The following is a 23,264-nucleotide window of genomic DNA, read 5'->3' as shown; positions in this document are numbered from 1 at the left end:
TATACTGTATACATTTGTATATATTGTATATTTTATTTTTATTAGAACACTGGTAATCAATTAATTATTATTATTGATAATTATGATAAATTTAGTTTTCTTGCTTTTATAAAAGTTAACGAGTATACATTTAATTGTAATTTTCGTTTTGTATTTGTAAATTGCTCATGAATCGTGATGGATTTATGGTCGATGTCCCAGTTAATCAGAATTAGGATCACTTCTGTATTATATTATAGTATATTGAATTATAGTATATTATAGTATATTGCTGGAGGAATTAGTTGTTGGTAATTTTGTACAAAAATCATATTTAGAATTTAGCAATAATAAATTTAAATAAATAGATCTCATTGAATTTATCAATACTCTTAAAGTCTTAAGTATGAAATATTGATGTTAAAATAAATAAAATTTTACTATGAAAAAAATAAGTTACTATTTTTTAAGTAAATTATTATTCATTTTTTAAGACTATAATTTTTTTAAACTCAAATCTGACCACGTGTTGTCCATCACGTACATTTTAATTTAAAACTTGAATTGGTTTCAATCTATGCTCGTTTTTTTATTAAAGTTTGAAGCCCATGCAGAAAATTTTACTTTTATAGTGTAACTAAATACTTATGAGTGTCCTCGCCTCTACGTGAAGATCTATATACGGCGGCGGTGGATGACGATCGACCGCATGTCGCGGCATGCGGCGGCACTTGCGATTTTATATTATTTTTTATTGTATATTCTATACAACGAAGATTTTTCGCGTTCTAGGTCAACACACTCAACATTAATCTATCATTATACTATTATAATATATAGTCCCGCTCCTTTTTATCAACCTCCTCATACTCCTCGTCATCATCATAATAGGCTACATCATATCGGGAGAGAAGAGGGGTCATATAAGACTGCCTGCCGTGATTGCTGATTGCTGTGTACTTGTGGTAGTTAAACGCGTGTGCCTATTACTTGAGATGAGACGCTTACGCCGAGATAAAGACACGATAAAGTGTCGGCGGCGCGTTACCGCAGTATGATAATTACATGATTATTATTATATTATTTATTACCATTTAGTACATAGTCAACTATGGCGCTCGTTCGTGTTATAGGTATATATTATATTTTATTAAATGTTATGAAACAATATTGCCGCGCATGCGCTATTTTATTATATATAAAACTCAAAAAAATATTTCAAGTACTTTCAAATATAAAAAATAAATAAATAAAATCCAAGAAGTCGCTCTGCTATACAGTAGTGTAGCTCGACATGAGTGGGTTACTGTAACGATAAATCATTGTATATACGAATAACGATTCTGAGCGGAGTCTGTCAAACAATATTTCTAAGGATATTTTAATAATATGTATTATACAACTATTATTAGTAATTTATTTTTCTATAAGTAAACTGTAAGTTGAAATAATTTTTGACAAAAACAAATCGCATTTACTATAATATACAAATAATTATATAATATTACCTTATACAATTATAAGCTAATACCGGTGTACCATTGCGATGCAAGAAAAGTTCGTAGTATATATTAATATATTATAAATACTTTATACAATTAATCTATGTATTTTGTACATTTAATTGCGTATAGAAAGATAATAGTATTAAAGATAATTTAAGTAGCAGTAATGTTTCAAATGTTTACACTTAAAAATTAATGTTAATATGCATGTTATATATGTGTTTAAATACTCAATTTCGTCAACATTTGAATTTAAATTACTCTTAAAAACGTTTATGACCATATGACTACTCTAAACTTTTTTTTTAACTCTGGTAAAAACCTAGATGAATTTTGTGTTAAACTTTCATGATTTAGGTCTTTAAGTCATAAGAATTTTATACATATTTTGACATATTTTCGTAATTTTGATAAATTTTGTCAAATTTTGAAATTGAAATCCTTTTTTGAATATTTTGTATAGTACTGAGAATTTTTTTATTTTAAAATGTTGAGCAATATTGCATAAATGGTTAAATTTTATATTATGAAAAAGTTGTCACTTTTTTTAATTCTATTTTAAGCTAAACTATTTTACATATAATTGAACTCACATCAGTAATTTTATTTAATTTAATAAAACTAAGACTGAAATCAAATTATTTCTTGCGTTTTTATATTTTAATGTCTATCTTTGACATGTCTCTGTTTGACATTTATTACACCGCCCTATAGCCATGGAAACCGATTGTGGCACGGTAGGTTAAAATACACGTAACACATACATTATATCTTATTAAAAATGTATTCAAATACTATACAAAATCAAAATAGTTTAAACTTCAATCGTTTGCAGGTTCTAGTTTTGTGCTACAAAAAGTTGTATAGGTAACAGAATTCCTTTTTTACATAATGTATATTAAGCATAACTATATTACAACGCTTTAAAGCCACAGGCACAATACTATAATATATTCGAATGCCAGTTAATTGTACGACTTTTAAGTATTTTATTACAGAAGTCCATAGGCGCAACTAGGGTCAAAAATCTGAGAGGGCTAAAAATATTTACAAGTCTTATGTTTAATCTAAAAATGTTCTATCCTTCATAATCACCTAGCAATAGCTTATGAAGGAGATTTTTAAAGAGGAATGCGGCAAAGCCCAAAAAATTAAATTGTTTGTAAATAAGTAGGTAGGCATATTTTGACAATACTGTTTTAAGTAACCTGGTTATTAATTCAGTAAAAATAAGCTATGTATACTTACTCATAATAAATATATAATAAAATGAGGATGTCATAACACTCATAACCTCCTAACACTTCCTTTTTACATACTACTGTCTAATCAATAAAAATAGAGAGCTTAAAAAAATAATACACCTATTTACTAATAAAAAGTATTGTTTATTATGAATAATAATAATGTTTTTAAATAAAATTATATTAAATAAAAAAAGTATGCAGTAAAAAAGTAAAAAAAAATATTTTATCATATACCTATTATAATAAATTACATAAATACTTAACTCATAACACATAACATATTGATAGTATTATTATTTTATATTAAAGTAATACGCCTATCCTTTTAAGAAAATTTATTAACAATAACCTGAGTGCCAATTATATTAGCAATGTCTCTTTCTATACATAAAATATATAAATAACTAAGTCTTTCTTGTCCCATATTACTTTTTAACCAATTTTTTATATGCCTCATTGAGGAAAATGAGCGTTTGCGTGTAGCTGAATTTACAGGTATTGTGACTGCAATTTGTTACAGCTTATATAAATTTGGATAGATATGGTTTTCAACAACTTTTTTTAAATCATTAAAATCAAAATCATTTTTTGAGACTTTTAAACAATTATGTGCAACTACCATTTCGGAGCTTAAACTGTCAATTTCCTGTTGGAAATTATAACTAATAAGCTGCAATATAGTTGTTATATAATATAAACGTCAATAAATATTAAATTATTTTGTTAGTTGTAATTAAATGGTTTCAATAATTTTAATAAGCCTCAAGTAAAATCGTTTAAAAACTGGGGGGCTATGGATAAAACTGGGGGAGCTAAGTCCCCAAGCCCCCTCCCTTAATTGCGCCTATGCAGAAGTCCCTTTCTTTAATGAATCCATCTCATTTCGGTGTTTTAGCATGTTATTTTAAAAATGTTGTTGAAAAGTCAAGTTGATTTTCATAAATAAACTTAAATAAAATATTTTTATATTTTTTCTTTTTCTAAAAAAAACTACAGCTAAAACTATTTTATAAATAATATATGTCTACATTTGTAAAGCAAAACTTCACGTCCTATTTTTCGTTCGAACAAAACACATACACCATTCATTATTCCAGTATCGTATGTAGTTGTGTCAAACACAAATGTCTGTACCTTATTATCTATTAATAACCGATCATCTACTATACCACAGAAAATATTTCAATTCTTGTAGAATTGCATACAATTCTGGAATTCCTAATATTTGTGTTTGTATTTTCTTTTGTTTTTTCTAACCTTTTGATAGGCCGATAATTTTTTCTTGTACTCTCATAGTTGGCTGGTTAAACATCTTTTCTTCCAATTCTATACTCGAGTCTTCGAAAAATAAAAAAAATATAAACAGACACCTGTTGATGCAAATAGAATGTTTAACATTTTCTCTCTTTTTATTTTTTTATTTACTCTATTACTACGATATTAGTTAATTTTTAATAAATTCAAAGCATTGTGATTATACCTGCTTTTTTGTCATCACTATAGTCAAAATCGTCTGTCTTCTTTAATATGTATACAATATGTGTAATATTTAAACATTTTAATGGAAAATATCAAAAAGATCATTTTAATGTATTAAAAAACTAGCTCTCTTAATTGTGAGTTCATCATAATTCCTTTTTTTGTATTTTAATATTTGTTGGCAATTAATGCAAATAAACGGTAATTTTGAACCAGTTACTTGATGTTTCATACTACTAAGAAGAAAGTGTACTTATTCACAATTAGGCGTTTTTAAAAATATATATGTGGATAATATGTTTTATATTTAAGTCTGTAAATTTAAATTAATGCGTTTTTCTAGAAAAAAAATTAAAAAAAAACTAATAACTCAATATTCTCGTTAGATGTACATTTATGAATTGAGTTCTATAATAAACTATGTTAGTCTGTTGATACGTAAATCAAATATAAAATAATTTAATTGTTATCATTCTTTGATGGTTTAAGGATTAAAAAATTTAGATTTAAAACTAATATTTATTTTAATTTTTCTCTAAGGAGTTGCTTATCGTAAACATATACTTAAACTGATAAACGTATATCCGGAATTACAAGGTGGTTTTAGAATAATTGTCTCTTGTAAAGATTAATTCATAAAGAAAATGTAAAGATATATTATTTTTTTAGGAAATAATTAGTACAACAATAATATAAAAATTCGTAGTATACAATTTAAAGAGATATACAACTGAGCTTAAGTCACCATGTGTTAATTATGTTCGATCAAGCTCAAACTTCCAGATAGGTACTATAATATAGATGCAATGGAAAAAATTCCCGACCGGCACTTTTTAAAATTAAGAACTTCAAAAATGGCTCCCTATAATAAATATATGTGTATAATATATTGTTCTTTCAACACGTTATCGTGCAATGTATAGACAACCGTTTTTCGCGCATGTATATAACCGTATAGGTATAGTACACAATATGTTCTTTGTTCTTACATAATAATCGAATATTATACTGTATATTATATATTTGAATTCTATGTCGGTGACGTTAAAAATGAATAAATAACGTATAAATAAAGTTCGTACCTTATGCGTTTTACATAAAAAAGGTTTGGCGTAGGTATATTATACACGAATACATGACATAATTTTATATTTCGGACCGAAATTTTCGGTGTATAATATTAAAAAGCAGGAATGCGTATGATATTTCTAGAATATGGTGTCAAATGCAATAAGTCGAGTCATCCAACTGACAATTTCAAGACAAGACAACTGCTTTCTCGATTAAATAAATACAACTTGCACCTGGTGTATCGTATGTGTGTGTATGTTTTATTTTTTAGTGTAAATAGTAACCGGCATGTGGTATAATTCAATATTTTATGATAAAATCATTACCACTCTTTTACCTAATATTCCACGCCAATTTCTTAAATTAACCATTTTATAGTTATTAGTTGTTAGATATATCAATTTTTTTTTATTTATCAGAAAAATTTATCAACTATTTATATAATGTAGTTATACATGAAATAGACAAATCATAGTTTATTAAACACAACAAAGAGAAAGTTGGTAACCGCTTTGCTACATATTATGTGTCGTGTTTCTCGTAGTTATTATTTATAAGTCATTGAAATGCATGCGTTAAACTTAAATTCAATGATATAAATCATTTTATACTAAAAATGCTACTAAGCGAAGATTATCTGCTGATATTAAAAAAAAATATTTCATCAAATAGTTTTTTATATTACTTTTAAATTAATTTATTTTGTCATTTGGGTATATTTTTGGTAAGATGATTTTTATTTTTCGAAAACGTTACATTTTTATTATGTTATTAATATTTAATTATCACAATAGTTTTTATTTATATTAATTTTTAATTCAACTGCCTTATTGTATAACGGTGTTGAATAGATTCGTGTTATAATTAGGCAATACCTAAATATTTATCTAAATTTTTTGATAATATTTAATAAGTATAGTATATTTATAAAATATAAGAATATACGTAAAAGATTCAAGGTTTACGAATAATATTTTTGAATTGTAACAAAATAATTAAAATTATACTTATACATTATTTAGATTGTTTGGTTCCAGTATGAACCTTATGAAATTACGAGGAAACTTTTGGTAAATTTTCAAACTTAAGATATACAAATTGAACATTTAATAAATTTGAAAACTATTTTGACAAAGTTTATCTTTAAAGTTTGTTAAATTTCAAATGCTTAAAATGTCATGCCAATGTATTTTTATTATTTTTAAATAGCTTTAAAACAATTTGCGAGGAACCTTTTATTAATATTTCAAACTTTTTGACCCAGCAAACTATTTTTATTTTTTATCTTTAATTCAATTTAAAGTTGTAAACAAACACACAATTTGTTATTCTGAACGCAAATTTGCTATGTTGTACTATTGTAAGACGGAGATAGCACATACGATTGTAGCGTCCTCTGAAACTAGTGAAAACAAGTAGGCAGGTAAGAACATACATTGCAAACAGCTATAATATTTTTCAATTAAAAATGATTAAACAAATTAGAGTTCAGAAAATCATTAAACTATTGTTTATAGTTAATATTAATTTATATTAAAGTACTTAAAATATTAAATTAATATAGTTAGGAAATTTGAAATTTAATAAATTATCATTAAAAATGTCTTAAACCGTCAAAATATTTTCATTTGTGTTTGTAAAGCGTCTCTCATTTTCAATCGCAAATCTATAAAACAAAAAGCATCTTAATAACTGGGATGTAAATGCATACTCTTGCATCTTGCAAATGACAACATGCAGCCCCTACTCATATGGCCGTGTGAACGTATAATGTAACGTTATTTAGTTCATAGCGTGATGCATTATAAATTATAATATTATAATATAGAGTTTTAGTCTATTAAATACAAAACAATTATTCGATCGATATAACATACTTTATAAACAAAATCCTTCCTAATCTTTCCCATCACTCGACGTGCTTCGCTCACCTGCCTTTGTATATTATAATACGTTTCTCGTAATTTTCTTGCATTACATACTAACACACAAATACACGCGGAGAATAATAATATATACTTAGCAACTTAACTAAATGGATTTCCGCAACGCATTACATAATAATAATTATTAATTTCAAGTTTCCACACAGCACACATGCGGTAGTTATTGAATTATTTTACTATGGTTATAATTATAAATATTTATAGAAAAACCTTTGAACATAGGTCACTTACGGGACCATTAGAATTGTCCGTTATTAAGAGGTGTCCGCTGTTAGGAAAAAATTGATATAATATTATGTATGCATTATGTATATTGTGTTTTATCAAAAAGTTTTATTGACTTAAAAAATATTTTACTTAAAATGTATAGTACGTGTATATGATACTACGTATTTAAAGTTTTGACAAGCGGAGTAGTGGACAAACATTTTGCGGGGTAACCCCGACCACTCCACTCCGCGCATCAAAACTTTAAATACTAATAACTCATAAATTACTCGCCCAAAATTCGATTTTTGTGTATCAAAATACTCAAAAAATTATTTTGCTTGATAATTTTAGAATATGCAATTTAAACTATGTTGTCTTTCAAAAAAGTAAAAAACTTAAAAAAATATAAGGATTAAAAATATTTAAAAACATAATTTTTTAATAAAAATGTTGTTTTTTAACAACTTGAAACTATGTAAAAAAATGTTTTCAAAAACATGAATACTTTTTGAAATTACGAGTGTTTTATGATAAAAGATTGCCTTGTATACCTAGAGACAATTGGTCTTCAGCCGGTTCACTAACTGCAATATTTTTAAAAACACCAGTGTTTTTGTGCCTGTTTACAATCACCAATGGGTGTTTCAAAATCACTCTATATTCATATAATATAACATAACTGTAATTTGTTCTTTACTTATTTTTCCACCGTTGCAGTTATAGCCTTTGATATTCATTGTTTTATCAGATAAGGCACGGAAAACAAGCCGGTTTCGTCTACATTAAAAATATTTTTTCGGAACAAATCCTTCACTCATTTCTATTAATTTGTAATTCTAATCGTCACAACATCTATGTCAACAGAACTACTTTCTCTGCAGAAAATTTTTGTAAATAATGTTGTGACGTTGCGAAATTTCTCAAGTTATCCTTTAAATACTATAAAATTAGTTTCGCCAAAATATATATTCTACAGCTTTTTTCCATAAAAAAGGACTGGAAATGGTCAGATTTTTAGCATTGCCCCGTTAGAACCATTCGTGACATACATGATCTATTCAAAGCCCTTATTATCTTTTATAAAGTCCTTTTTGTCTCACCGTTCATGTTTTCGTCGCATCACTTCCGCAATTACTCGTAACTTAAGTATGGTTCCAATTTGAGTTTTTCCAGCTTTAAATTGAATGGCTAACTCACGAATGTTTTGTTTCTCTGCATCATAACATTTTATCAGGTCGATTTTACTTTTTAATTTCAAACGCCACTATATACTGGAGCTATGATAAATATTAAATAACATACTAAATAGTAAAGATGGATGTATTAGGTAGAGGTACTCGTATGTAACATGAATAAGCCATCACTATGCGTGTAATGTGTATTTTTGTCATAATTGTTTGTACATATTGGTATTTATTGATCATATAAACCTTATCGTATTCATTAAATTACACATAAAATAAATGTCTTTATCGGAAATATATAAATAATATATAGGTACAATAGGTTCGAATTTCTCGGTATACTCAGTATAGCTGTCCGTTATTTATAGGTATAAGGCACAACGGACTATCATAACCTGTTCGTGTCCGCTATTTAGAAGAGTGTAAAGGTACGGTTTCCCTGCAGCGTCAAAGACTGGAACAGCACGGCGTCATGACGCCCCGTCTAGACGCTTACCTACGTCCAAACCAGTAGTTGACGCTAGACACCGCGTCTGGACGTTGCAGGGAAACCGTACCTTAAACCATTAGTTTTAATGAAGCTGTGTCAGGACTGGAAAATTTGTCCATTATTGAGAAATGTCCACTAATTAGAGGTTTTCGTAAAGGAAGGTTGCACTGTAATACGATATCGTATTGAAATTTACATCTTCTTTATTTTTTAATTATACATATTATATGTAAAGCGTGTCGAACAAATATGTTTGAAATTTGCTTTAAAATAATAATGGAAATTATTCGAATAATGTTTGGAAACATATTTCTCCCTCAATATAGCGTGCATATATTTTTTCAAATTATTGAATTTGGGTGTAATATTGATATCAATGATATCTATTTATTTTTCTGTTATCAAATATAGTTACATTTTCTTTTTTTTATTATAAAGTAATATAATAATACAACAATAATCCATTATACTTTTAGTTTAACTGCTGTTTCGGCGGTATACATATTCTGTTGAGTATTGTAGTAAGACTTCATTCGGTACGGAAATAAATATTGTTCTCGAAATATTTACAAGTATGCTTGTCTAATGTCTACACATGCAAATTGTCTTACTCGGTTGTAAAATCGCATTAGACAGAATCCAGCTTTGTTTTATAAAAGTTCTTTGAAAACTCATATTTTAAACTTCTCTGATATCGTCGTATGTTCACAGCCATAAAATACATTTTTAATTACCTAATATTTTAGGTTTTCCCTATAAAAACCTTCATTGAATCTTTATTTCTGTTGAAAAATAATATATTTTATATATTAAATATAGTCAACTAGAAACATATATTTATGTTAGTTAATACGTCTCATAAATGGTTTGTATAACCGTTAAGTATGGCTAAAAACTACCCAACGTAATATTGCAAATTTAACGAACTTTAATTTAGAATAAAAGTTGTTGCTTAAATGTGACTGTGTGATGTCCGCTTAAATGTTCAATCGTGTTCTCTAAACGTATCTAAACATAACATTATTTTATTAAATTTTACTATAGAAAATTCACAATCTAAACTACTATAAGGAAATGGCATATTGTATATACATACTGCTTTAACGTAATATGGTCACGTCCTGAGTTTGTGGTTTATTTATATACATGTACGTATATGTGATTTTTTGACAAAGCCGTTTTTAACTAAACATTAAACGAGAACTATAGATATTAGATCTCCTTGAATTCATGATGTAGGCACTCGATGTTCAATTGGACGTGCGTGATTGGTGGGAGTAACCGAAAAAAATAGATCAAGTGCTGAATTAATGATTTTCAGTAGTACTACTTATGAAATCAGTGCTCTACTAAAATTACGCATGGATTTTCTCCGTAAAACTTCAAGTTGATGATTGTTAGCATTTTTATAATCTAAATTATATTCAATTTTATATTGTCCTTACAAATCCAGCCTCTTGTTTGTCAGCAAAACCACAGTTAACTTTTGAACTTTTGATTTTTGAAAAGATAACTATTATGTTTTTAATATTGTAACCTAAAGTATAACATTTTTAAAAATACTTCAGTGTATAAATTGTCGAATATAATTTTTTTACAAAGAATGAGGTTATATGATTTGCAGAAAAAGTCCTATCTAGGTCTTTGCGTTATAGGACTGAAGTGAGTCCGGCTTACTGATTAATTTACTCAACCATAAAAAAGATATGTTCATAAATATTTTTCAAAAATGAAAAACAAAATGAATCTAAGCTGTTCTAAAAACTTTAACCTCTCTTAGTATTGTTGGTTTTATTGTAAAATTAAAAAAAAATACCGATTTCCTACAACCTACAAAAGTTTACCTGGCAGTATTGTAAAATATTTAATTGTATATATTTTTAGTTAATAAATTAATCAAGCGTGCTTAAAATTAAACGATGAAAACAACTAACTATGACTGATGGTCGCAGATTAAATTCATGTCATTTGATACAGTAGCATGGTACCTACAAGTAATAGGACATGTGTTAGATCATATAAAATAATAATTTAAAAACAATCTAATAATATTACCATCGCTGCAGTGATGGAAAAGCGGGCATAAATAATACGTATGTGTTGTGCAATATGAACGACGTATAGTAAGTAAAGTGAGTTAAATTGAAGTGATGGATGGATTTTTGTAAGTAGGTATATCTTATTTTATTTCATACACGGCGATTATATGCCGGTTGTGTTAAATACCATTTTTTGTAACTTACTTCCTTCGATGAGCATGCTCATTACTTGACAAAATATTCGTCAACCGTTGTCCTTACGGGTCGTTAGGAGGTATTGTAAATAATGTAACTATTGTATTTATTAACTCGACATATCATTCGTGGTTTCTCGTTAGTTATTGACAAATATGGCGAAGATTCAAAGAAATTAAAAATAATCACATTTACGTGATTACAGTTAAATCGAAATATTGTAATAGAGCATCGGCTTTATAGTGTTCGCCAAGTACACGTGCCTTGTAGGACCGGAAGATCGTGTGGTAACAAAACAAATTGGATTTCGAACGATGGCGGTAGCGCACATTATGTTTATGTAAGTACTATCATAATGTTGTGGTGTAATTTCTGTGATGGCGCTGTATATTATTACTTCGATAACCGTCAATTTACCCCGACCACTCGCAAGAAGGCGGTGAATAACAAATAACAAATACCAAACACCGAATATTCGTACAAGTAGGTACTTTGCATGTTCTCACTACACGGTGAGTGTATTATCCACGAATAGCGAATATTTTTTAAGTACACGAGTCGTGGGAACCCTGGCCAAATGCTGTCCACTAGGGGGAAAAAACGCGCGTTACTTATTGTATTTACCGATGGTGGTAAACATATGTGTGTGCAGTGTACACAATTATTTAATGACTTGTTTTAGGGCAACGCGCCGCATAAACGTCACATAGAAATGATATACGAGTATACCCACGCGGTGCACGAGGAAATGTTATAACCAATTCAATATTTATTGTTGAGCCGGTCTACATTATTAGTAATCTAAAGCTCAATCGACTTAACGTATATCTCTAACGACAATCGATCTCTGTTTCAGCTACAACATATATCACGCTGTAGAAGAAAAATTAAATAATTGTAACAATAATTAATTAATTGTAAATAAATCACAGGATTTTAGTTGTGTTACTCCCAACTATATTATTTAATAATTAATTGACAAGTAGTGCACTTAAGTAGGCGCGTCACGCATAATATTGTCTCTATTTATGTTGATTAACGTGCAGTAGGTATACAGCGTTTAGGTAAATGTAAAGGTATAAACTCATATTGCCAAATTTTAATACGTTATTGAGATAATATATCATATTCATATCGTATTAATTTTGATAAAACATTGTTCACTTTTAAAATAGTATAAAGTTGCGGCGGTTTACAAACGCTTTCGTTATTTGATCGTTTTACAACTTTACAGCCAGGGCCGGATTTACGGCTAGGGCGGCAAACTTTGTAAGAAATGGAAAAAGAATCATAAATATTTTATGCACTTATGTAACTGCGTAAATTAATATTATATAATATAATTTAATAGATATATTTAAAAAACAGAAGTAAATCCATAAATTTGACACATTGGTTTATTAGAATTTATAATTACTTGTTTTGTTTAACTTGATTACTGACCTAATTTCTTTAAAATGAAATAAATTTATTAGAAATAAACACTGCGTTTTTTTTCTCGAGGTAGGGGTGGCACATTTAAAAGGGCCTAGGACGGCACCTGTTTTAAATCCGTCACTGCTCGCAGCGTATTATCGGGAATCTCGCAGCTTCATATATATATACGATATATCGACGAAAATTAATATTATAATATATTTATAGGCGCACAATCCGTGTCGTTATAACTGTTGTTGCGTGTTCGCAGGTCTGGGCTTCGGCATGATCTATCTGCCGGCCATCGTGAGCGTGACGTGCTATTTCGACAAGTTTCGGTCGCTGGCCACCGGCATCGCCGTGTGCGGTTCCGGGCTCGGCACGTTCATCTTCTCGCCGTTGGTCGACTACCTGGTGAAAGGGTACGGCTGGAGGATCACCGTGGCCGTTATATCGGGCCTGGTGCTGCTGTGCACGCTGTTCGGCATGCTGTTCCGGCCGCTGTCCGGCACCACGTCCGCGGCCGACGACGACGGTGACGACGACGGCGAGAGGCCGGCGCTGACGAACGGGGCCGCGACCACCACGGTCGTGCTGAACATCATCGAACCGCCGGCGACCGAGAGCCAACCGCTGAACAACGGCGGTGGCGGCAGCGTGGACGCGGCCAACCGGTCGTACGAGCACATACCCAACTCGGACGACGACGACGAGTGGCGTGGCACCGGTCACGACCCCGCGGAGATGTCGCCCGACGCGCTGCTACTGTCGCAAGACGAGCGGGCCCGCAAAGACTCGGAGACGGTCGCGTCCAACGGGCCGGCTGACGCCTCGGCCGCGTCGTTTGGCAACGAACTGGACAGACAGTCGCGGTTCACGCTCAGCCAGCCCGAGCTGATCGCCGCGTCCGCCGGCCGGCTCAGCTGTCGGCTCAGCACTCGGCAGCGGAACGAGGTGTGCTACGCCAGCCAGAACCTAAAGCCGTCAGTGAACGGCGGCAGCGGCATCATGTACCAGAAGGACATATTCTACAGCGGCAGTCTGGTCAACTTGAACGTGAACCGCAGGAGGTTAGTATATTAGGCCATCTGCAGGTGTTGTATTGTCGGTGCGAGTTTCGTCCATCTGTTATTGTACACTGATTGCGACGTCCGGTTTATCGTATTTTTTTATCTTATTAAATACTCGCACGTGACGCGATAAATTATACCATAAAGTGTATAACACGATATTCGTTTACAGAAGTATAGATGTATAGTTCAATATACGTTTTAAAAAAATAATAACAATAATAATATTTGTTTATATTTTCGAAAAAATGTAGTACTATAAATATTTTGCGCTTTATCAAACTTTATTTTCAAAATTGGTTTAGCTATTTTAATTAATCACACTGTATGTACATCTGACCGTACGTGTATCGCATTGGCGTGATAAGAGAGGAATCGGATAAAAAAAATACAATTAAAAACACGTCAACCGTTTTCGTTTATAAAACTATAACTTTTGTGACGTAGTATCGACGAATCGTTATCCTCGGCTAAACAGTCGTGTTGTAAAGAAATTGTGTTTACGCCGCCACGTAGAATATCATAAAAATATAATATTTTAAACAGTTACTTTGTTATGAAATATCTGTTATTTGGTTTAGTGATATCTATTTGTGTCCATAGTAGAGAATTCCTCTCTAGCACAACATTTGAAGTTGCACCATTACAAATGTACTCGAAAGTGAAGACTAGGACTAAATTGTTTATTAATATTATGTACTGACCTAGTTATCAGTATATATATTTAAAGATAATAAATATTAATTAATATTGATTAATAGCTACACGGTGCGTTAAAGTGCGTGGGACACTGATGTGTTTTAATGCAATACGGATTTGGGTTTAAATTCGCGGATTAATGTAATTACTATTCAAACATATAAATACCTAGTAGACCGATGTTGTCCATGATGATAAATGACCTATGCTCAATAAATACTGCAAATACAACCAATGTAATATATTATATTATACTATGCGTGTTGCGAATACATAGAAACAATCGTTTATTGCGGGCGAAGGGCGTAAACACGAGTTGTGGATACGCAAAAATAATAATAGTAATGTAAATTGTTTACTGAATAAAATATATAATATAATACGTGTCAAATATTTTGAGATAAAATTTATGTTTTATTCATATTAATAGAAGTATCAATTAAATTAAATTATGAAAATGATACAATTCAACATTGACACTCTTGTGCAATTTATTATTTATACTAAGCCTTGAGTGGAGTTTATTGGTTTAACAATGATGTTTTCAAGAAACTGTTGATACGTTTTTAATAATTAGGAATAACTAACGCATAACGAAAGTATATACACAATATAGTTTTTAACTATAGGAATATTGATTTTGTTTTTTATATTGTAATTCTAAAAAAAAAAAATCTAATTGTAAAAACATTTATTTTCACCAAATATTTATATCAGTGTTTTCTAAATACAGTGTCATTTTTATAAAATATGTTTGTTTAAAACATGTATAGTGTCATCAGTTTATAATTGACTCGTATTGTAATACATTTTTATCAAGAATAGGTTTCAAATTATTATTAAAAGATGTATAAAAGTTCAGTTATTATAGTTAACTTTCTTAAAGTTGTTAACTAAAACCAGATTTTTCCTTTGAATTTTAACAACTTAAATAATTATTTACTTATTTAATTTTTAACTATTAAAAAAATATGCTTTTGTAAGCATAACGTTTTGGATAGATACTTACTTTTTATTTAACAATGCTTAATTTAAAACTAGAAATATTATCGTTATTTGTTTCCTTTTTAAAGAATAATTAATATTTTAAATTTTAATGAAAACGTATAATGTCAAATCTTATAAATGCTTTTATATATATTTTAAGGTTAGAAAATTTATATAAAAAATTACTTTGTTGTACAGTAAGAGGAGGATGTGTACTCCTTCGTCATTGAGTAAGTTAAAAAAAATATATTTTGAATTATAAATAACAAAATCACTAAAATCGTTATTTTTAAGAAATTTAAATTACATTCAACTTTTTTAAAAAACAATTAATAACAACATTTAAGGATCTTGTATTTAATTTTCAAATCTTAGGTATGAATTTACAAAGATTTCTTATGTGATTATAAGGTTTATACTAAAAAGAGATTGTTGGAATTTAAACCATTTAGGAAAATAAAGGAGGTATCAAAGTTGTTATTTTTATCATGAGCTTGCTCTAAAATCACTTGTTCAATCATCAAACGGCCATTTTTAAATTGATTGAACACAGTATGGAAAAGGTCTTCAATATAGTTTTACAAAATCAACTTCTGTCCTTGAAAATTGATTGTAAAAATAAGAATATACTCATGGCGCTGTCTATCAGGTGTTAACAATTATGTTTTAAAAAATATTTTCTGGAACAATAATTTACTTGGTTGTGTTAAAAATATATGTTGTTTACATTTGTTGTTCAAGTTTCTAGAAAAACAAAAACATAAACCTATATTCATGAAATTATTACACTTAAACTGAAATATATCAAACATCAAAACCAATTCACCACAGACGTAGTTTTTGTTTCAGTCAGATTTGTCTTCAAAGCAAGGTACATTGACTCAAACTTGTTTGTGAACGTATGAAGTACACTGAGCCTCTATATTATATTTGTTGATTTTTTTCTCCCGGACAAATTCTAGTAATACAGCTAGCTATAGTATAAATAATATAACATTATCCGTGTACAAATAGCGACTTACGCACCAGCTCAGCAAAGAATTGTTTTTCGTATACACGAATTACACTCAAAACTTACTATAAGTAGAGTTAGTCTTTTAAAAAAAACGATACATATATGTGTAGGCGAACAATTTAGTGAAAATAAGAATAACAATAACAAACACAATTTTCAGTGTCCCATAATATTATAATATCTTTGAACTTTCCCATGACTTGGGCACTCGGCCTATGAGTACTGATTAATTTTGGTGTTTTCCGACAATCATACTAATATTTATATTATAACTAGACGATTATCTTTTTTCTACGGTGTAGAGAAATTATTTTTTAGCATGACAGCAAATTACTAGGAAAAATTTATTTTATCACAGTAGAAATCTTTTTCCCGTTCTCGATTAAACCAATGTAATTTTTTGGAATTTCAATGAAAGTATTTATCGGTTTTTCTTATTATTTGATAAAAACTATTGTGCGTCATGAATCACGATTACTGATAGTGATAAAACCTAAGTAGATAGTACTTATATAAAATTATCAAGAGAAATTAATAAATATTTTCAATATAATATAGTATGATATGATCAACCCCATAATATGTTATCACAAAAATAGTTATAAAACAATTTTTAACTTTATATTTTTAGATTAAAATATTTTACTCAACAGTCAGATTTTTTTTAATTTTAAAAAATAGCGATTCATTTTACCGGGTTAATATTTTGAAACTAGTGTACTGAAAATATTTGCTCAGTCAACAGTTTTTACAATACTGTCGTGTTCAACTGATGGCATTTATAAAATCCATCATAATTTTTCTAAATGTAGTTTAACGATTATACAGTTTTGTAGTGTAGTAAATGTGTGTTAAGTGTAAACATAATGTCACATCACATTTGTTCTCGTCAATAATTTATTACTAAATAATGTTTTTTTTTTTTTTTCATTATTATTGTGCTCTAATAAAAGAGTACCATATATTATGATTTTAAATACTTTATCACTTTGTATCAAATAAAAATATATATTATGTAGGAAGTAGTTGACTTATTTATTTAAGAATATCTTTGAAATAATACAGTCCCTAGTTTTGTGTATAGTATTAAAATACAAATGTGTAATATGAATCTAAAAAGTGTTATTTTTTAACTTTGCCTTGAAAAATATTGTACATGTACATGTATATGAAAAATATCACCAAAGCATTAATTATTCTTATAAAAATGATTGATTGGTGTATTTTTGTGCGGTAATCACAACGAATAGCACGATATTATAAACACGCTCTATAATATGTCATATACTTTCATAGCGCATATAGTTGGGGTATAGATAGGTAATGACTTGTACACTTTGTGAGCAACAATCATCAAGTGTTGTCTCGCGTAGTATCCGAATAACCTTTATAATAATATTTATATGTGTGTGTTTATTGTACTATATAGGTATAGGCCACCCTCCTCGTGTAGTGACTAGTGAGTACCTACATGAACGCTTTCATCTATTTTTTCAAGTATATGAAGATAGCTTAATATTTTTTTTTAAATTAAAGCACGTATAGTGCTGCGGTACGTCCATTGGACAAAATCGACATAAACCCGTCCAAATGGTTGAATTTTTTTGATTGTCTCAACTTATCACGCCGTGCAGTAAAGCGCTTCTATCATATTGGTACCATCACTTCCAACGATTGACAAAATCGTAACATTTCCTACTATCTTAAAAGTGGATGATTCACGTATGCTCGACGTAAATACATTTTTAAAATTTTATTAAAAATACTACGTTTAAGTGGTTCAAATCATTTTAATATTGCATAACAATTTACAAAAGGTACATTGTTTTGGTACATTTTGAATAAATTAAAAATTTAAAACTAATCCAAATTCGTTATTGTGATGTGTACTTTATAATCAAACCCCTTAAAATAACGATAAAATAAAACCACTGTTTTAAAAAAATTAAAAATTTAAACAGGTGTTATGCAAACTTCGACGTTTGTAACATGTTTTTCTAGTCATTGGTGTATGCCTATCGATAAGGTATATTACCTTTATTGGACTTAATATTATATTTTTGAATTTTTACTGTTTTTAAAAAGAAGAGTTCAAATTAAAACCATCAGACATGCGTCAGAAATAGCATTTCTAAGATTTACCCATGACTATAAGAATAAATGATAACCCTGGACATTGCAAAAACTCTTATTTGATGTCATATGCATACGCTGTCATTTTCTCAATTTTAAAAAATATCTATTACACAATTTTAAATTATTACCTACCTAAAATAATGAATGTATACATCGACATTTTCAGAAAAATATCGTGTTTTAAAATAGAAAATTTAAAAATATATGTTATAAAAGTATTTAATTTAAAGAAATAAAACACTTAATATGATAAAAATCAAATGTATTTTTTTTTCTTAAAAAATATCTTTGTTCTTAAAATTGTGTATATTTATAATAAAAAAAATATTTTCAAATTTATTAACTTAACGATAAAATAACTGTAAGTGATTATTTTCATGCTTTAAAAACTAAAAATTAAAGTACCTGAATGTTACAATCTGTATCGACTGTATCATAAGCAAAATAGTATTTATTTTACTTCAAGTGCTAATCTGGTTTTTAGTACTATATTTTCACGTATGTGATTTATGATTCTTTTGCGAAACGCGTAGGTCATATATTATTCGTTAGATCAGTATTTACCTACTATTATTTATCACTATTTTTGTAGACATGTTTCCCTTGTCTTCCCAAATAATAAAAACAAAGTCCTATTATCGTTTTAATAATTCTGCACTGCGTATATTCTGATCACAATTTGGAAACGATTGCTCATTGCACTATATATAGGTAGTATACTTCTCGATTGTTCGACTATACAAATTCTTCGTTATCATCTCGCGTTCTAATTTCATACTGATATTAATGTCCATGAAATACAAACACGTTGTTCTATTGAAAACAAAAACAATGTAGATACACCAAAATAATAAAACATTATTTTCGTGCTCTATCACAAAAGACAGTTTGTCTAAGAATGGTCTTTTTATCCGATTTCTATCGAGTTGTTGTGCACAATGTAAACACATTCCACCACGTACACAAATCATTAAATTGTATATGAAACTGTGTATTATAGATTTCACATTTATTTTTACGTATTCGAGTTCTGTGGAATTATAAATCTACTTACTTCGGTCTAAGATGCACAAGAGACAGTGATTTCGAAAAATGTACAATTATCATTGAATACATTTTTATAAGTTATAAAAGGTTACAATATGACTTTAAAGGTAAAATAGTTATAACAATCATTTTTAAATTATTTAAATGTCACCAATCAGGTTATCAAAATAAAATTAGTTAAGAGGTATTTTTAAATTTGGATTTTTGTAATATAATTTTTATTTTTTTTATAATAGTTTTTATTTAATTTTTTACTTGATCAAAAAACATTTGTACATATTTACAAATAGTTACTAAATAGGTTCTTTTATCCATAGAAATACATTTTTTTGATCGTGAAATTAACAAAAATGTGCGACTAAAACTCATAAATAAATAGAAAAACTAAATAGGTTACCTATATAGGTATATTATCTTTATTGCATTAGTACGAATGCATGATGTATTAAACGTTTTATTACATATTATATTTTCAACAAAGTATCTTAAATAATTCTATAATTTTAGAACTTTTTATTATTCCAAACAAAATTATTACATTATCTTATATATCATAAATATATGTTTGGGATAATTCATATATGAATTTAATCATAAAAACATAAATTAGGTTTATTAACTTGAGTAGAACTGGCTCAGCGCACTCTCCCGCGCAACTTTGGACTTGTATTATAGTCATGTCGATAAAATTTACGTTGGAAAAAATCTCAAATCTGGTTATTAAAGATAACCAAAAAATGCGCTAAACCTTAATTTTTTTTGAATTTTTTAAAATACAAAATTAGAATAATTTTCAATTTTAATTAGAGAAAACATTTTACGATTTGTCTGTAAAATTGAATGTGCAACAAATACTATTGAGCATTATAAATCAAATAATATTAATTTTAATTAGCTTTATTTTAAACTAACATATAAATATTCGTTATTCAAACAGAATTCAAAATAAATATTACATGGCTAATTTGCCAATTTGAGGTATGTCTGTGTGGTTGTGAGTAATGTGTGAATAGATACCTAACCAGGTGAAACCCAGTTTTTATTTCGATTTTTTCATCGTCTGTAGGTTATTTAACATTTTATGTCTAAATTGTATCTAGTATGCCTTTCTCAATATTTTGATGTACCTAACAGTTATAGAATACCTAAGAAAATCTAATATCTCGATGTTCTCTTAGAACCATATCACAGTCGACCAACGCCGGTGCTTATGCCACCGAAATGACCAATGCAATCATAGAAAGCGACCAGTTTTCGGATGGTATCTGTTGTTCCGCCGACGCCAAGAATACAATAAAACAAATGTTGGATTTCTCACTGCTTAAAGATCCTGTCTTCATACTGTACACAATTTCAAACTTCTTGACGAGCATTGGCTTCAATATACCGTACTTGTACTTAGTGGTAAGTATTTATAAGCTAATAAAAAACTTGTACTTTTTGGTGAATATGTAAATTATGTATACACTATAGTGTTTATAACTGATGTGCATTTCCGTACATTATATGAAATATAAATGCAATTCATTTAGTTTGAGCATTCAAATTTTTGGATATTTAAATATTGTATGTGTGATACATTCATTTAATAACTGCATAATAACCCTCCTTATTCTATTGATTTATATTTTGTGCATTTAATACTTTTATAATATATATGTATTATATTATATATATTTAATAAATAATATAAAACCTTAGAATTAAAATTGAAAAATTGTTGTTTTTTGTTGAAATTTGTCAATGCTATTAATATATTTAATTTAAACTTTTGTATTGGTTCGATATATGAACTAAAACTTTTATATATTGAGTTCATTGCATATAGTTTCGTTTTACTATTAATTTTATTATCATCCGACGTGAAAATCACAAGCTATGTTGTTTTCCAATCATTATTATTATATCACTCTGATACTATTTCATATGTTCCAGCCTCAAGCCGGCATAATGGGTATACCATCCAAACAATCAAGTTATTTGTTAGCGTTGTTGGGTATCGCCAATACATTGGGTAGGATCATACTCGGATTTATATCAGACAAACCGTGGATAAACAGGCTCATGGTGTACAATCTGTGCTTGACAGTTTGTGGTATAGGTAAGTGTACATTTTTTTATTCATTTTTTTCCTAATAAATACAACCGTCGTAGTTCTAATTTTAGGGTGCAATACACTATATGTACATCTCAATGAGGTCTCGTTTTTATGGACGCGTCTTGTAGGTGACATCTTATAGATATAACTTCCCCAAACAAGGCCGTAGCTTTGTGTGGTAGTCGATGTCTTGACAATGCATATTGAATATTGTCAATTATTTTACATTAATTTATTATTTATACTACTACATGTTCAGAATATGACGACGTTAGTAGACATTTATCGTCTTTATTTTATTCATTTGCTATTGGCCACAGGCCCACAGTAAATCATTATCAAATTTGTTGTGTTGTAACCAAAACTCTACGCTTAAGCATAACCAGCATTAAATTTAAAGATTTTTTTCAACATTTATTTAAGACTAAACCATAACTAATTATACCTATAAATAAATCATTATTTAAATATCTATAGTTTTAGGTATTAAAATTTTTATTTTTACCTTATTTTGAAATATATGTTGTACTAATTTATATTGAAATGTATATTATAACAAATAGAATATTTAAATATAATGTTTGGTTTGCTGTAAAAAGGATATTTTGTAACTTTATATAAATGATTTTTCATAAACTACTTTAAAAGAGTTAAATAATAAAATAATTTTATATAATATTATTGATATTCATTGATGGAAAATTTAAATTCTCGACTTTTTTCGATTTGTTATCATAATTTTTTTTGTTTTTACATTAAAAATCTTAATTTAACATAATGGATTTGTTTTGTATAATGTTCTTTTAGAAAATAAAAAATACTTAGTCAAAACTTTTCTTACAAGAGGTTACTAAACTTATAAACTGTTTATAGCAACTTAAAAATATCGTAAATGCAAATACACAGTAGTCTTATAGAAATTTGAGTTTAAAATTTTGATAAAAATGGATATTTATAAATCATACTAAACTTACCTCTGACGAATTTTTTATAATTGTTATAAAAAGAACATTATGTTTGAACATTTTTACCAGGTATACTTTAATAGGTATATTATTATTTACCATTTTTACTATTTTTTTTTTTTAACATGTTACTATTATTTATACAACGCAATTTTCAAGATAGGTTATACGACGAGGATATTATATTTTATCAATATACATTTTAGATATCCTGAGACATCGCCTCCGCTCAGATTTGTTATTTGCATTCAATGATTTTTATCATTAAATTCAAATTAAAATCATCCTTACAGTAACTTTCTCAAGGACGAGGTACACTCGTAAGGCAAAACCTTCTATTTCGATTTTTAAATATAGGTACAAAGTGTGGTAGTTTCATTGATTTTTTTTTTTTAGTTTAACAGGCTATTAATTATAAACCATAATATATTCTTTGTATTTTTATTTTTTATTCTTATTTAATGTGTTAAAAATGATATAAAAGTG

General features: G+C 28.4%; 1 protein-coding gene across 1 annotated transcript in view; it reads left to right on the top strand.

Moving 5' to 3' along the window:
• Positions 1–23,264, top strand: part of LOC113556472 (monocarboxylate transporter 12-like) — a 57,533-nt gene that overhangs the window by 29,122 nt on the left and 5,147 nt on the right. The window contains exons 5-7 of the mRNA XM_026961433.1: positions 13,033–13,831; positions 20,894–21,119; positions 21,651–21,816. Coding sequence (XP_026817234.1) covers positions 13,033–13,831; positions 20,894–21,119; positions 21,651–21,816 — 1,191 coding nt within the window. The remainder of the gene's footprint in view (positions 1–13,032; positions 13,832–20,893; positions 21,120–21,650; positions 21,817–23,264) is intronic.

Source organism: Rhopalosiphum maidis, chromosome 3 (assembly GCF_003676215.2).
Source record: "Rhopalosiphum maidis isolate BTI-1 chromosome 3, ASM367621v3, whole genome shotgun sequence".
Lineage (NCBI taxonomy): Eukaryota > Metazoa > Arthropoda > Insecta > Hemiptera > Aphididae > Rhopalosiphum > Rhopalosiphum maidis.
Note: the sequence above shows the minus strand (reverse complement) of the source record. Positions and strands in the feature narration are given on the sequence as shown.